Raw genomic sequence first — 12,162 nt, 5'->3', positions numbered from 1 at the left:
ACAACAAAAGTCAATACACAGCTGTAAATTTAACATCTTTTTTAAGGTTTAATTTCACAGGTTAACAGGAGTTCATGGTAAAAAAACGACCAACCACAGAGAAAAAGACTAGCAGGTGTAGGCTGTGAATTACTCCATCAGGTATGGTGGGTGGTGACATGAACAGAACTGGATGGCTAGGATACTGTGTCTTTTTTCAAGTTACAGTGAATTACACTGCCATTTTCAATATAACAGTAGCAACCGCAGTCAGAAAACCTATTTTGAGAGTTTTATAGGTATACAACTTGGAACATTATTACAACTGGGCATTTACCTCTAATGATTAAAATCCACACAGCTCAATAAAAAGTCATTCAGCTCAGCTGGTACTCAGCACACTGATGTTAAGTAGCAGTATATGACAGTAGTGGCTGTTTGCCCATCTAAAAGCTGGTGGAGGTCTGTTTTCTATCAAATATATAAATGGATCTAGTTTGATTCCTAAGAGTGTGAGGGACAGGTTAAACAAGGAGATATACAAACCGGCCTCATTCTTGTCCACTCCTTGTGTTAAATTTGGAACTTCCTCTCCAAATCACTGCTTTAAACAATAGAGCATGGGGATCGAACAGGGAAGCTCAGCAGACTTCCCAAGCTCACCGCCCAGCTTCTTGAGCTACTGACATCTCTTGTACGTAAAACTTACATTACCTTGCACTTAAGTGTAACTATCAGATATTCCTAAATTGTACTAGAAGCCCACACTCACTGTTTCTTTCTCCTCTCTCTCTCACATACACACACATTCTACAGTTCAAAGGACACTACTCCTCTGCATTTTATGGTGACTGTATATTCTGCATTTCCTTGCATAGACCTGATTACATGATTTTAGTAATATATACAAATGTGTAACTAATTTCCATATTTCCATAACACCTTATGTATACATTCTCAAAATATGTGACCAGAGTTTTCTAATTTCAACAATTAGAAAATAGGTCAGTACACATTCTCAGTACTGTGCATTTATTTCACTGCCCCACCTACCTCTTCACTTGAGGCCCTTCCCTGGTGCCTACCTGATTGTATTTTCATCTGTTCAGATCTCTTCCACATTCAAAGAGATCTTTTTCAAGTGACTCAACTTCAAGCATAGATCCCTCTGCTCATCCTGTTCTCTTCTCACAGGAGTCTTTCCTTTTCTCACCATCCAATCCTGCTCACCAGGATAATGAAATAAGATATAAGCCTGTTGATCGTTATCAAAATGGATCATATGTGCCCCCAAAATACTAAACCTAAAGTCTCAAATAGTACTTAGAACTGATATTCTTTTTGACATAATATACAATGCCTGGATTATTTTGTATCTGCATTTTCTGAAAATTATAAAATGATTTTACTTTAGAAATGTACAGCTGAATTTACTCCAAAGACTATCTACACAGTAGTTTAATCCTGACATCTGGATACATATTAAAAGGTAAATTATAGAAATTCTTTTAAAAGTATAAAACAAAAAAAAGTATAAAAGGCATACAGATGTGAGATTACTCAGTGGCTATTACAAATTCTTAAAAATGATAGATAATGGATAATAAAATTTATTTCTCTGTGCCTGGTCCTGTTTTTCTGTCTTTTACATAATAATCAATTTGTATTATTTTACAGAATTCATATTTAGCAGATTGGAGCCAGAACAGATTCAGTATAATAACCAGTAAGAACTATTAATACAACAATAGGATACTTCTGTGGAAAGAGAACATGCTGTTAACATCAAGATTTTCACAAGATAAAGAATGTACTATCCATTTTCAGTGCACTCCATTTTCGCTTCTTTCCTTTCCATGTATACTCCGAAAATATTGATAACTGAATTAGGTAACTTCTCTGAAAAAGGGATGTGGTAAGTTTGTCGAAATTCTGGCTTAGTAAAAGAAAAACAGCAGAGTCTGTGATTACACCCGTTATTTGGTTATAGGTTTTAATCAGAGGCTTTCATAGCCCTGACCGGTGATGGAGAGACTTGTGGGTCACTGACAAATGGGAGGGGAAAAAGTGAAGTTCGGCTAACGCTGCCAACAACAGGACCAAGAGGTCAAGACACCTTCTCATGCACTAAGACTCTCATTCAGAGAAGAGCATGTCAGGTTAGAAAACAGGACTCTTTAATCTGGGCCCACTCAAATATCATTCCTTAACTTTTAATCCAGGCGCCAGTTTGTCCACTTAAAACACCCCAAGCCTCACTGAAGCCCAGTTATTTCACTCGCCAGGATCCACAGCTAGTTGAGAGGTTTATTATCACAAAGTGGGCAAAGACCTTGAGAGCTAGAATGAAGAAGAGCAGAAGTGTAGCAGAGAATATTAAAGGGACTTGGGAAGGTGCCAAGACTTAAGAAGAAAAATGTGTGAGCGGACAGGTTTGAAATAGGAAAGAAAAGAACTTATCCTGCCCTGGTGGGTGAAATAGAATGAGAAGGGGCCAGTGAACAAGGAGGAAGGGAATCGACCTAGAAATGGGGCAGTAGAAAGAACACCAGCTAGGAAACCAGAAAATCTCAGTCCGAATCCGGTCTGCCACAGTCGGACTTTAGGCAAATCCCTTTGCCTCTGAGGACTTCCGCTTCTCATCTGTAAGCCTGGACAACACCCGGCTCCCAACCCCAGCAAGGCTCAATTAAGATAACGGACGTGGAAGTCCGGCGGCCAGCACCCAGCGCTCAGGGGGCGCCCACTGAACGTTGGCTGACTCGGAATCTGAGCGCCTCGGCTTCCTGTTCCGGCAACTGGGGCTCTACCACCGGCTGTGGCCCGCGCAGGGCGGCGCGCCGGGTAAACCGCAGAGCGAGCTAACCGGGAGAATGCGCCGGGCAGCTCCTCCGAGAGGCGGAGAGGCCCGAGTGGGCAGGGGCGCAGGCCTCGCGGGCGAAGGGGAAGGAGAGAGGGCGGATACTGCACCTTCCCCCCTCCCCGGCCCCGCCCGGACCGTCCTGACGCGCGCTAAGGAGCGGGCCTGCGCCGCTTCATGCCGCGCCGCCTCCACTCCAGACCCGGCTGCAGCGGCTTCCTTGGCGACGGCGCCCGCAGTAACCGAAGGGGTGAACACTGCACTTAAAGACGGCGGCGGCGGCGGCTCCGGCACTTCCGGTTTCTTGCGTGCTGCCCTCCGACCGGGGAAGGCGCAACGGGGCCAAGAAGGGCGCCGCTCTCTGTTAGACGGGGTTCGCTTCCGACAGTGCCGTCTAGTGGCCAGAGGAGCGAACGAGGGGCGGGAAAGAAACGGCGAGAGTGGGGGACAGAGCAAATCCAGAAAGCGGCAGTAACTTGCAGGAAATTACAGGAAGAATTGTGGCACGTCTCATCTTTTTTTTTTTTTTTTGCTTTCGACAAATACATATTGAGTGCCTCTTATGTGCCAGGCGGAATTGTAGACGCTGAGATTAGAACAGGGACCAAGTCAGGCAAAAATCCCTGCCCCTTCATGGAGAAGGCATGGAGACGGAAGGGACCTCCGCCTGGGGATTTCTAGGTGTCTCATTGTATGGTGCAGAGAAACCTGAAAAGACGTCCCTGGTGGCTCGGATGGTAGAGAATCCGCCTGCAATGTGAGAGACCTGGGTTCGATCCCTGGGTTGGAAAGATTCCCCTGGAGAAGGAAATGGCAACCCACTCCGGTATTCTTGCCTGGAGAATTCCATGGACACAGGAGCCCCGTGGGCTACAGTCCATGGCATCGCAAAGAGTCGGACACTCGACTGAGCAACCGACACACAAAGAAATCTGAACTTGGAGTCAGACAGCTTGGCTCTGGTACTAATTAATGACCTTCAGCGGGTTAGTCTCTTTGAGCCATGGTTTCTTAATCTGTGAAAGTGATATACTACCATCACTTATTACAATTAAGGAAAACCATGTGTGTCATGCAGATACATAAAGATGAAGAAACTGGGGCTTAGGGCAGGGAAGTGAGTGATCTTGCTCTTAGCAGAACCAGAGGCAGGTCTCTTGGCAGGTAATTTATTTTCTATTCTGCACTACACATTGGCTGAAAGAGGAAAAGGGAGCCTTGGGAGATGACTGGGAAAGTGCTAGGTGTAGAATGCAACAGTGGACAAGTTGGGACTTCCCTATTTTCTATTATTGCAAGGAACCATTTGTCAGAGGTGTCATGAGGGTTTATTGTAATAGCCCTAATAAAAGATCCATTTGGGTGCCATGTTCTACTCCTCAGTATAATTATTCTCCCTGAACTTAAATGTGAGTTCACTCAGAGTTTTTTTTTCAGTTGTTCCCCTAAAAGTATAGCCATTTTTTCACTGGACTCCTCTATGAATTTTGTGCAAAAAAATTAAAACAAACACAAAACACCTGAAAGGACTTTGAATGCACATGCTAACAAGATAAACAAAACATCTTCATTTCATTAGTGAAAAAGCTGACTTTAAACTAAACATTCATATAACTAAGATATCATGGCATCCAGTCCCATCACTTCATGGTAGATAGATGGGGGAAAAATGCAAACAGTGAGAGACTTTATATTTTTGGGCTCCAAAATCACTTCGGACAGCCATGAAATTAAAAGATGCTTGCTCCTTGGAAGAAAAGCCATGATGAACCTAGACAGCGTATTTAAAAGCAGAGACATCACTTTGCCAACAAAGGTCCATATAGCCAAAGCTATGGTTTTTGCGGTAGTCATGGGATGTGAGAATTGGACCATAGAGAAGACTGAGCGCCAAAGAATTGATGCTTTTGAACTGTGGTCCTGGGGAAGACTCTAGAGAGTTCCTTGGACAGCAAAGAGATCAAACCAGTCAATCCTAAAGGAAATCAACCCTGAATATTCACTGGAAGGACTGATGCTGAAGCTCCAGTCCTTTGGCCACCTGCTGTGAAGAGCCTACTCAATGGAAAAGACCCTGATGCTGGGGAAGACTGAGGTCAGGACAAGAAGGGGGCAACAGAGGATGAGATGGTTGGATGGCATCATTAACTCAGTGGACATGAGTTTGAGCAAACTCCAGAAGATCGTGAAGGACAGGGAAGCTGCCTGCAGTCCATGGGGTCGCAAAGAGTCAGACATGACTGAGCGACTGAACAATAACAAAAATGTTTACTGAATCCCCGCCACGTGCCTGCCACTGTTCCAAGCACTGAGGCTGTAATAGTGAGTAAAGTAGGCAAAATCCTGGACTTTGTGCAGTTTACCTTCAAATAAGAGGACAAAGATCTCCTCAAAAGCAAACAAAAACTATATAATTTCATTGATTAAAAAAAAAAACAAGCTCCAATAGATAACCAACAAGGACCTACTGTGTAGCACAGGGAACCCTGCTTAATACTCTTTAATAAGCTATATGGGAAAATGACTTGAAAAGGGATAGAAACATGTATGTGTATAACTTTGCTATAGACCTGAAAGTAACGCAGCATTGTTAATCAACTATATCAATATAAAGTAAAAAAAAAGAAAAGAAAAGAAATTAACAGTAAAGCTCAGAGAAAAGAAAAACACCAACCCCCTCAAAACAAACAAACGCACTCCAGAGAGGTAAAAGATTTTCTGAAGTCATATGGCTAATGATGGACTGAACTAGATTTGAATTCAGATTTCTTGTTTTCAGTCTTATTTTCTCTTTCTGTGGCAGGGTTAAGGCTCCCCTCGTGGCTCAGTGGGTAAAGAATCTGCCTGCAATGCAGGAGACACAGGAGACAAGGGTTCAGTCCCTGGGTCAGGAAGACCCTTGGAGCAAGAAATAGCAACCCATTCCAGTATTCTTGCCTGGAAAATTCCATGGACAGAGAAGCCTGGTGGGATACAGTCCAAAGGGTTGCAAAGAGTTGGACATGACTGAGTGACTAAGCATACATACACGTGGCAGGCTTAAAAAGCCGCTAACCCTGAGAAAGTTGTGGGCAAACATCTTCGTGAACCCTGGCCACCTTGTATGTAACCACAAAGGCCTCCCTCCCAGGTAAAAGGGTCAAACCGATACTTACCTGAGTTGTAGCAGGATGCTTTGTGACTTTTCTGAAACTGGAGAGGACCAGAAGCCTCTGAAGACCTTGTCCCCCCTGTAGACTTTCTGCCCTATCCCCCCCAGCCCCCCAGAATAGAGCTGAGAATATAAAAACCTCTTAGCTGCAGCCTAGAACTGGCTCCTCAGCAGGCAGTTATCCCAGAACCTACATTGCGGTCACCTGACCCCTTTTGTTTCAGGAGTGTACTTTTTCATATGTGGGATAAGGATCCCTGGCAGCTGGCACCTTGATGCATTCTTCCCTTTGTGGTATATGAAGTAATAAACCGTCTGAGGCTAAACTGGCTCCTTGCCCTTTTTTTTTTTTTTTTTGACCATGCCACATGGCATGTGGGATCTTAGTTTCCCGGCCAGGAATTGAACTCACATACCCCTGCCTTGGAAGGGTGGATTCTTAACCATTGGACTGCCAGGGAAGTCCCTAAACTAGCTCCTTGTATATTTACTGGCTGAATCAGTCAGGTCTGGGCCTTGCCAAACCTGTGTGTGTGTGCTTGACAAAGCCTACTTAACTATATCATAGTAGGCCACACTCTAGAAACGCCTCAGGAAAAGGCAAGTTATCTAGCACACAGGGTCTGAATAAATAGCATGGTGGGGCTGATACAAATCCACCCTTGCTGATCAAAACAAATCAAAAAGCATCATAAAACAATCATATTCTGACATAATGGACAGCAGGCAGGTAAGTGTGAGTCAAAGCTAGAGTGGTAAGGCCAAGTGAGAACCCTTCCCAGGGAACCCTGGCTGTGACTTAAAAAAATTTTTTTTTAAATTTAAATTTAGCTACATCAGATATCAGTTGGTTAGGTATTAGCGGCAGCCTGGAGGATCTTTTTTTTTTCCCCCTTGTGGCCTGTGGCCTTCTTTCTAGTTGTGGTTCAGAAGCACAGGGGTTCAGTAGCCCCTCTTGCCTCTTTTTTTTTTTTTTTGAGTTTGTGTGTTTTATTTAACAAATTTAGGCCATAAACTTAAAAATATGGAACGCTTCACGAATTTGCGTGTCATCCTTGCGCAGGGGCCATGCTAATTTTCTCTGTATCATTCCAATTTTAGTATATGTGCTGCCGAAGCGAGCACCCCTCTTGCCTCTTTTATAGGATCTTATTCCCAGAACAGGGATAGAACTTGTGTCCCCTGCACTGGAAAGTAGATTCTTAACCCCTGGGCCACTAGGGAAGTCTCTGGACTGCATCTTGAAATCCATGTCTATTTGAGGTAATCAATTCCTCATACATAAGTCTGGGCTTCCCAGGTGGCTCAGTGGGAATAATCTGCCAGCAAAGCAGGAGACAAGGGTTCGATTCCTGGAAGAACCCTGAAGTAGGTAATAAACTATTTCCCCTGAGGTAGGTTCTTCCCTGGGTCAGGAAGAACCCCTAAAATAGCCACCCACTCCAGTATTCTTGCCTGGAAAATTCCATGGACAGAGAAACCTGGGAGGCTGCAGTCCAGGAGGTCACAAAGAGTTGGACATGACTGAGAACACCTGCAGTTCTGACCTCATGTTCTAGAAAACCTGACCCCTTTTCACACTGGGCCTCTCAGAGACCAACCTGTCTCCCAGTCCTTCTGCATCTACCAGTCCATGATCTTCAGGCAGTGGTACTTTTGCTCAGGTACTCATGGGTCAGAGCCCGGATTTCTGGAGTCAGGCAGTCCTGGGTTCCCATCCTGGATCCTCTCCTTACTAACAGACGGATATCAGGCCTCTCTTTTTATTTCTCTCATCTGTAAACATTCTCCTCCCTCTTATACTTGGAAATTTTTTAATAAAGTTTTATTAAAGTATAAAAGGAGATAGAGAAAGCTTCTGACATAGACATCAGGAGGTGGCAGAAAGAGTGCCCTGAAAATTTTTATTTAGTCTGCATATTACTCCAAATATTTTCTGTCTTGAATGTTCAACTGATGTTGAAAGAGAAGAATCTGATGTCTTTGTTTTCTAACCCCAAAGTTACAACTCCCAGAAAGCAATGGTTGCTTCATGCTAGCTCCCTCTATTGGGAAGGATCAAGGGTTAAAAAGGAAGAAAACAAAAACACAAGTTACTCCCTAGTATCTTACCACTATATAAAGTTGTAATCAAAATTTTTTTATCTTTTATCATAAACGTTTTCAATACTGCTAGTTTCTTATTATTTTACGGCTGTATAGTTTTTCTACTGAATTGTCATACCACAATTCATTTGGTCATTCTTAAGTCCCAATGTTTTTCTATGTAACACTGAAAACATCTTCATATATATATATCTTTCTTCCTTGAAATTATTGTCTTAGAATAAAATCTCCAAAGGGTAATTAAAAAGCCAACCAGCATAAACATCTCCATTTTTCTTGCTACCTCTTGCAAAATTGCCTTTCAAAATGATGCCATGAATTCACATTGCCCTTAGCTACACTCAGCATGAGTGTGCCAATTTCACTAAAACTTTTCTAGCACCGGGCATTATCATCAACATGCACATTTTAAGCATTTACTTTCTAAAACATTGTACTAGATGCTACAGGATACCAAAAGGAGACAATCTGTGTTGCAGGGAGGTTTGCAACCTAGTTCAGAGGTCCCCAGCCTCTGGACCATGGACTGGTACCTCCTGTCAGATCAAAAGCATTAGATTAGAAATAAAGTGCACAATAAATGTAACGCGATTGAATCATCCCCCAACCATCTGCCCTGTCTGTAGAAAAACTGTCTTCCATGAAATCCATCCCTGGTACCAAAAAGACTGGGGACCCCTGACCTAGTTGAGGAAATAGATCACAAGCATGTAATAGCAGTTGACTACATTGTATCCGATGGGTTAGAGATTGTTTTTCCACTTCCTCTATATTTTGTACCTTTTGGAGGCATAGTGCAAACCAAGCTGCCATAACAAAAAGGAGCCTTTTCAGTTAATTTTATTTTCATGTTTAATTTTTTGAATAAAAGGGTATATAGTAAAAATATTCTCCTCTGCTGGTCTTTCAGTCACTGTTTCCCTCCCCACAAGAAACTGAGGTTATTAGATTCTTGCATATACTTTCTATGTAATATTTTAATGTGTGTATGTATCAGACTCTTTTTTGAGACCCCATGGACTGTAGCCCACCAGGTTCCCCTATCCACGAGATTTCCCTGGCAAGGATACTGGGGCGGGTTGCCATTTTCTCCGACAGGGGATCTTCCTGACCCAGGGATTGATCTCGTGTCTCTTGCATTGCAGGCGGATTCTTTACCACTGGGTCACCTGGGAAGCCCATTTTATGATATTGACTTGGCCAAAAATTCTTCTGTGACAGCTTACAGAAAAGCCCGAATGAACTTTTTGGCCAACCCAATACACACATTTATTGTTGTTCAGTCACAAGTTGTCTCGGTCTCTTTCCAACCCCCATGGACTGCAGCATGCCAGGCCTCCCTGTCCCTCACCATCTCTTGGAGTTTGCCTAGGTTTGCCCATAAACAAATGCTTACATGTAAATGCAGTATTCCTCTCTCCACCCCATTATTTTTCCATAAATGGTAGCACACCAACTGTCTTCCTAGCAACCATATGAGCAGCCCAGAAAGCCAAGACTTACCAGGTAGGTCAAACTGACAGGGTGCAAAGGCCACTCCCCACACTCAAGGAAAGAGGCATCTCTGCCCAGTCATCTGAACTGGGGATTGACAGGTTGAGGGGAAGGTTTTTATAGCAATGATTGGCTGCAATGCTCACCACCCTCTTCTTGGCATAGTTAAGAGGTTACAGGGATATGAACTGGGTGCACAGGTTGCCCAGGAGATGCCTGGGCTGATCACTCAGTCTCTCCCCTCTCAACTTTGTGCCATCTACATAGAGTAACCTGATTTCGGTTAAGGATATCTGGTTGGGTGATCCTGGGTGAGGCACAGCACAGCCAAATTCAATAGTTCATTTTCCAAAGTATCTTATAGATATCAAAAGCTTCTGTAAAACGCTGGACAAGGAGAATGTGTGTGATGACTTGCCAAAGGCAGGAGTACAGATTTATGTACTGAGAATATGCTCCATCCCCAGGAGAAGGAAAAGGCAAGCCACTCCAGTATTCTGCCTTGAGAATCCCATGGACAGAGGCGCCTGGCAGGCTGCAGTCCATGGAGTCACGAGAGTCGGACACGACTGAGCAACGACACCACTACCACCGTGTGCTTCAGCCGCAGAAAGCCCTCAGCAAATGCTTCTGGTGGCCAGAGGAGGGAGGGGTGACCCTGGGCCAAAGGCGGCTGGGGAGGCTCGCCTGGAAAGTAGAGCACAGACCATGCTTCATTTGCATTTGCATTTGCCTGGCATTATCATAAAACCCTCGGCCTTCCTAATTCAGCTTGGCAGGGCTACTCCTGCTCTGCCTTTTTACCCCCTCTGCTATCTTTTACACCTGGCTGCTACTCTTTCCCTTCCCCATTTCTACTTTTTTTGTTTTTTTTTTACTGTATTTCCCATGGAGAGAGGGGCCCACAACAGCGGTCCTCACAGGAAACTCTAGGACTAGCTGAGAAGACCATTGGAGGGCACTGACTCTAACGCTCTCATTTGATGGATATGGAAGCTCAGGCCTAGAGAAGTCATCCAGTGGCTTACTGGTGGGGGAACCAGTCTGGGTAAATCCCCTTCCACCGGACTTTTCTCATAGAGCATCTGAGGCAAAATGTCAACATTCAGTCTCCTTGCTTACCAAGAGCCTTTAATTCAATTCACCTTGGATAGAGGTCAGTTGATAAATCTCAGGGTTCAGATATGCTGGACTAAAATTATTTTTATTATACAGCCTCCTGGATGACCAGGGCTTTGCTGGTAGCTCAGCTGGTAAAGAACCCGCCTGCCTTTGATTCGATTCCTGGGTCGGGAAGATCCGCTGAAGAAGGGAACGGCTACTTACTCCAGTATTCTGACCTGGAGAATTCCATGGACTGTATAGTCCATGGGTTCGAAAAGAGTCGGACATGACTGAGTGACTTTCACTATCACTATCAGGATGACTAAAATTTAAAAGACTGAAAATACCAAGGAAATAGAGCAACTAGAAAAAGCAATAGAGTTCCAGAAAAACATCTGCTTTATTGACTGTGCCAAAGCCTTTGACTCTGTGGATCACAACAAACTGTGGAAAATTCTTCAAGAGATGGGAATACCAGACCACCTTACCTGCCTCCTGAGAAATCTGTATGCAGGTCAAGAAGCATACAGTCCAGTTCTAACTGGACATGGAACAACAGACTGGTTCTAAATTGGGAAAGAAGTATGTCAAGGCTATATATTGTCACCCTGCCTATTTTACTTATATGCAGAGTACATCATGAGAAATGCTGTGCTGGATGAAGCACAAGCTGAAATCAAGATTGCCAGGAGAAATATCAACAACCTCTGATACACAGATGACACCACCCTTATGGCAGAAAGTGAAGAAGAACTAAAGAGCCTCTTGATGAAAGTGAAAGAGGAGAGTGAAAAAGTTGGCTTAAAACTCAACATTCAAAAAATTAAGATCATGGCATCCAGTCGCATCACTTCATAGCAAATAGATGGGAAAACAATGGAAACAGTGAGAGACTTTATTTTATTGGGCTCCAAAATCACTGCAGACATGAAATTAAAAGACACTTGCTCCTTGGAAGAAAAGCTCTGACCAACACAGACAGCATATTAAAAAGCAGAGACATTACTTTGCTGACAAAGGCCCACCTAGTCAAAACTATGGTTTTTCCAGTAGTCGTGTATGGATGTGAGAGTTGGACCATAAAGAAAACTGAGTGCCCAAAAATTGATGCTTTTGAATTGTGGTGTTGGAGAAGACTCTTGAGAGACCCTTGGACTGCAAGACGATCACACCAGTCAATCCTAAAAGAAATCAGTCCTGAATATTCATTGGAAGGACTGATGCTGAAGATGAAGCTCCAATATTTTGGCCACCTGATGTGAAGAAGTAACTCATTGGAAAAGACCCTGATGCAGGGAAAGATTGACGGCAGAAGGAGAAGGGGACGGAGGTTGGATGGCATCACCAACTCGATGGACATGAGTTTGAGCAAGCTCCGGGAGCTGGTGATGGACAGGGAAGCCTGGCGTGATGAGGTCCATGGAGTCACAAAGAGTTGGACACGACCGAGTGACTGAACTGACTGACT

The 12,162-nt window shown here is 43.8% G+C and overlaps 1 protein-coding gene and 1 non-coding gene across 8 annotated transcripts in view; both read right to left on the bottom strand.

Annotated features, from left to right (window-relative positions):
* Window positions 1-3,150, bottom strand: part of DPP8 (dipeptidyl peptidase 8) — a 55,684-nt gene extending 52,534 nt beyond the window's left edge. Inside the window, exons 1-2 of one of the 7 annotated variants that reach the window (XM_043919889.1) lie at window positions 2,191-3,150; window positions 1,065-1,201 (exon numbers count right to left, since the gene is read on the bottom strand). In XM_043919889.1, coding sequence (XP_043775824.1) covers window positions 1,065-1,101 — 37 coding nt within the window. In that variant the 5' untranslated portion in view covers window positions 1,102-1,201; window positions 2,191-3,150. Of the gene's footprint in view, window positions 1-1,064 lie in introns of all 7 variants that reach the window. The other 6 variants (XM_043919890.1, XM_043919888.1, XM_043919891.1 and 3 more) reach the window with 6 other exon arrangements.
* A 3,858-nt stretch (window positions 3,151-7,008) lies between these two features.
* On the bottom strand, window positions 7,009-7,115 carry LOC122705945. The gene has a single exon (XR_006344215.1). It is a non-coding gene; the product is annotated as a U6 spliceosomal RNA (small nuclear RNA).
* Window positions 7,116-12,162: the final 5,047 nt, after the last annotated feature.

The sequence above is a fragment of the Cervus elaphus genome, chromosome 12, assembly GCF_910594005.1.
Source record: "Cervus elaphus chromosome 12, mCerEla1.1, whole genome shotgun sequence".
Taxonomy (NCBI): Eukaryota; Metazoa; Chordata; class Mammalia; order Artiodactyla; family Cervidae; genus Cervus; species Cervus elaphus.
Note: the sequence above shows the minus strand (reverse complement) of the source record. Positions and strands in the feature narration are given on the sequence as shown.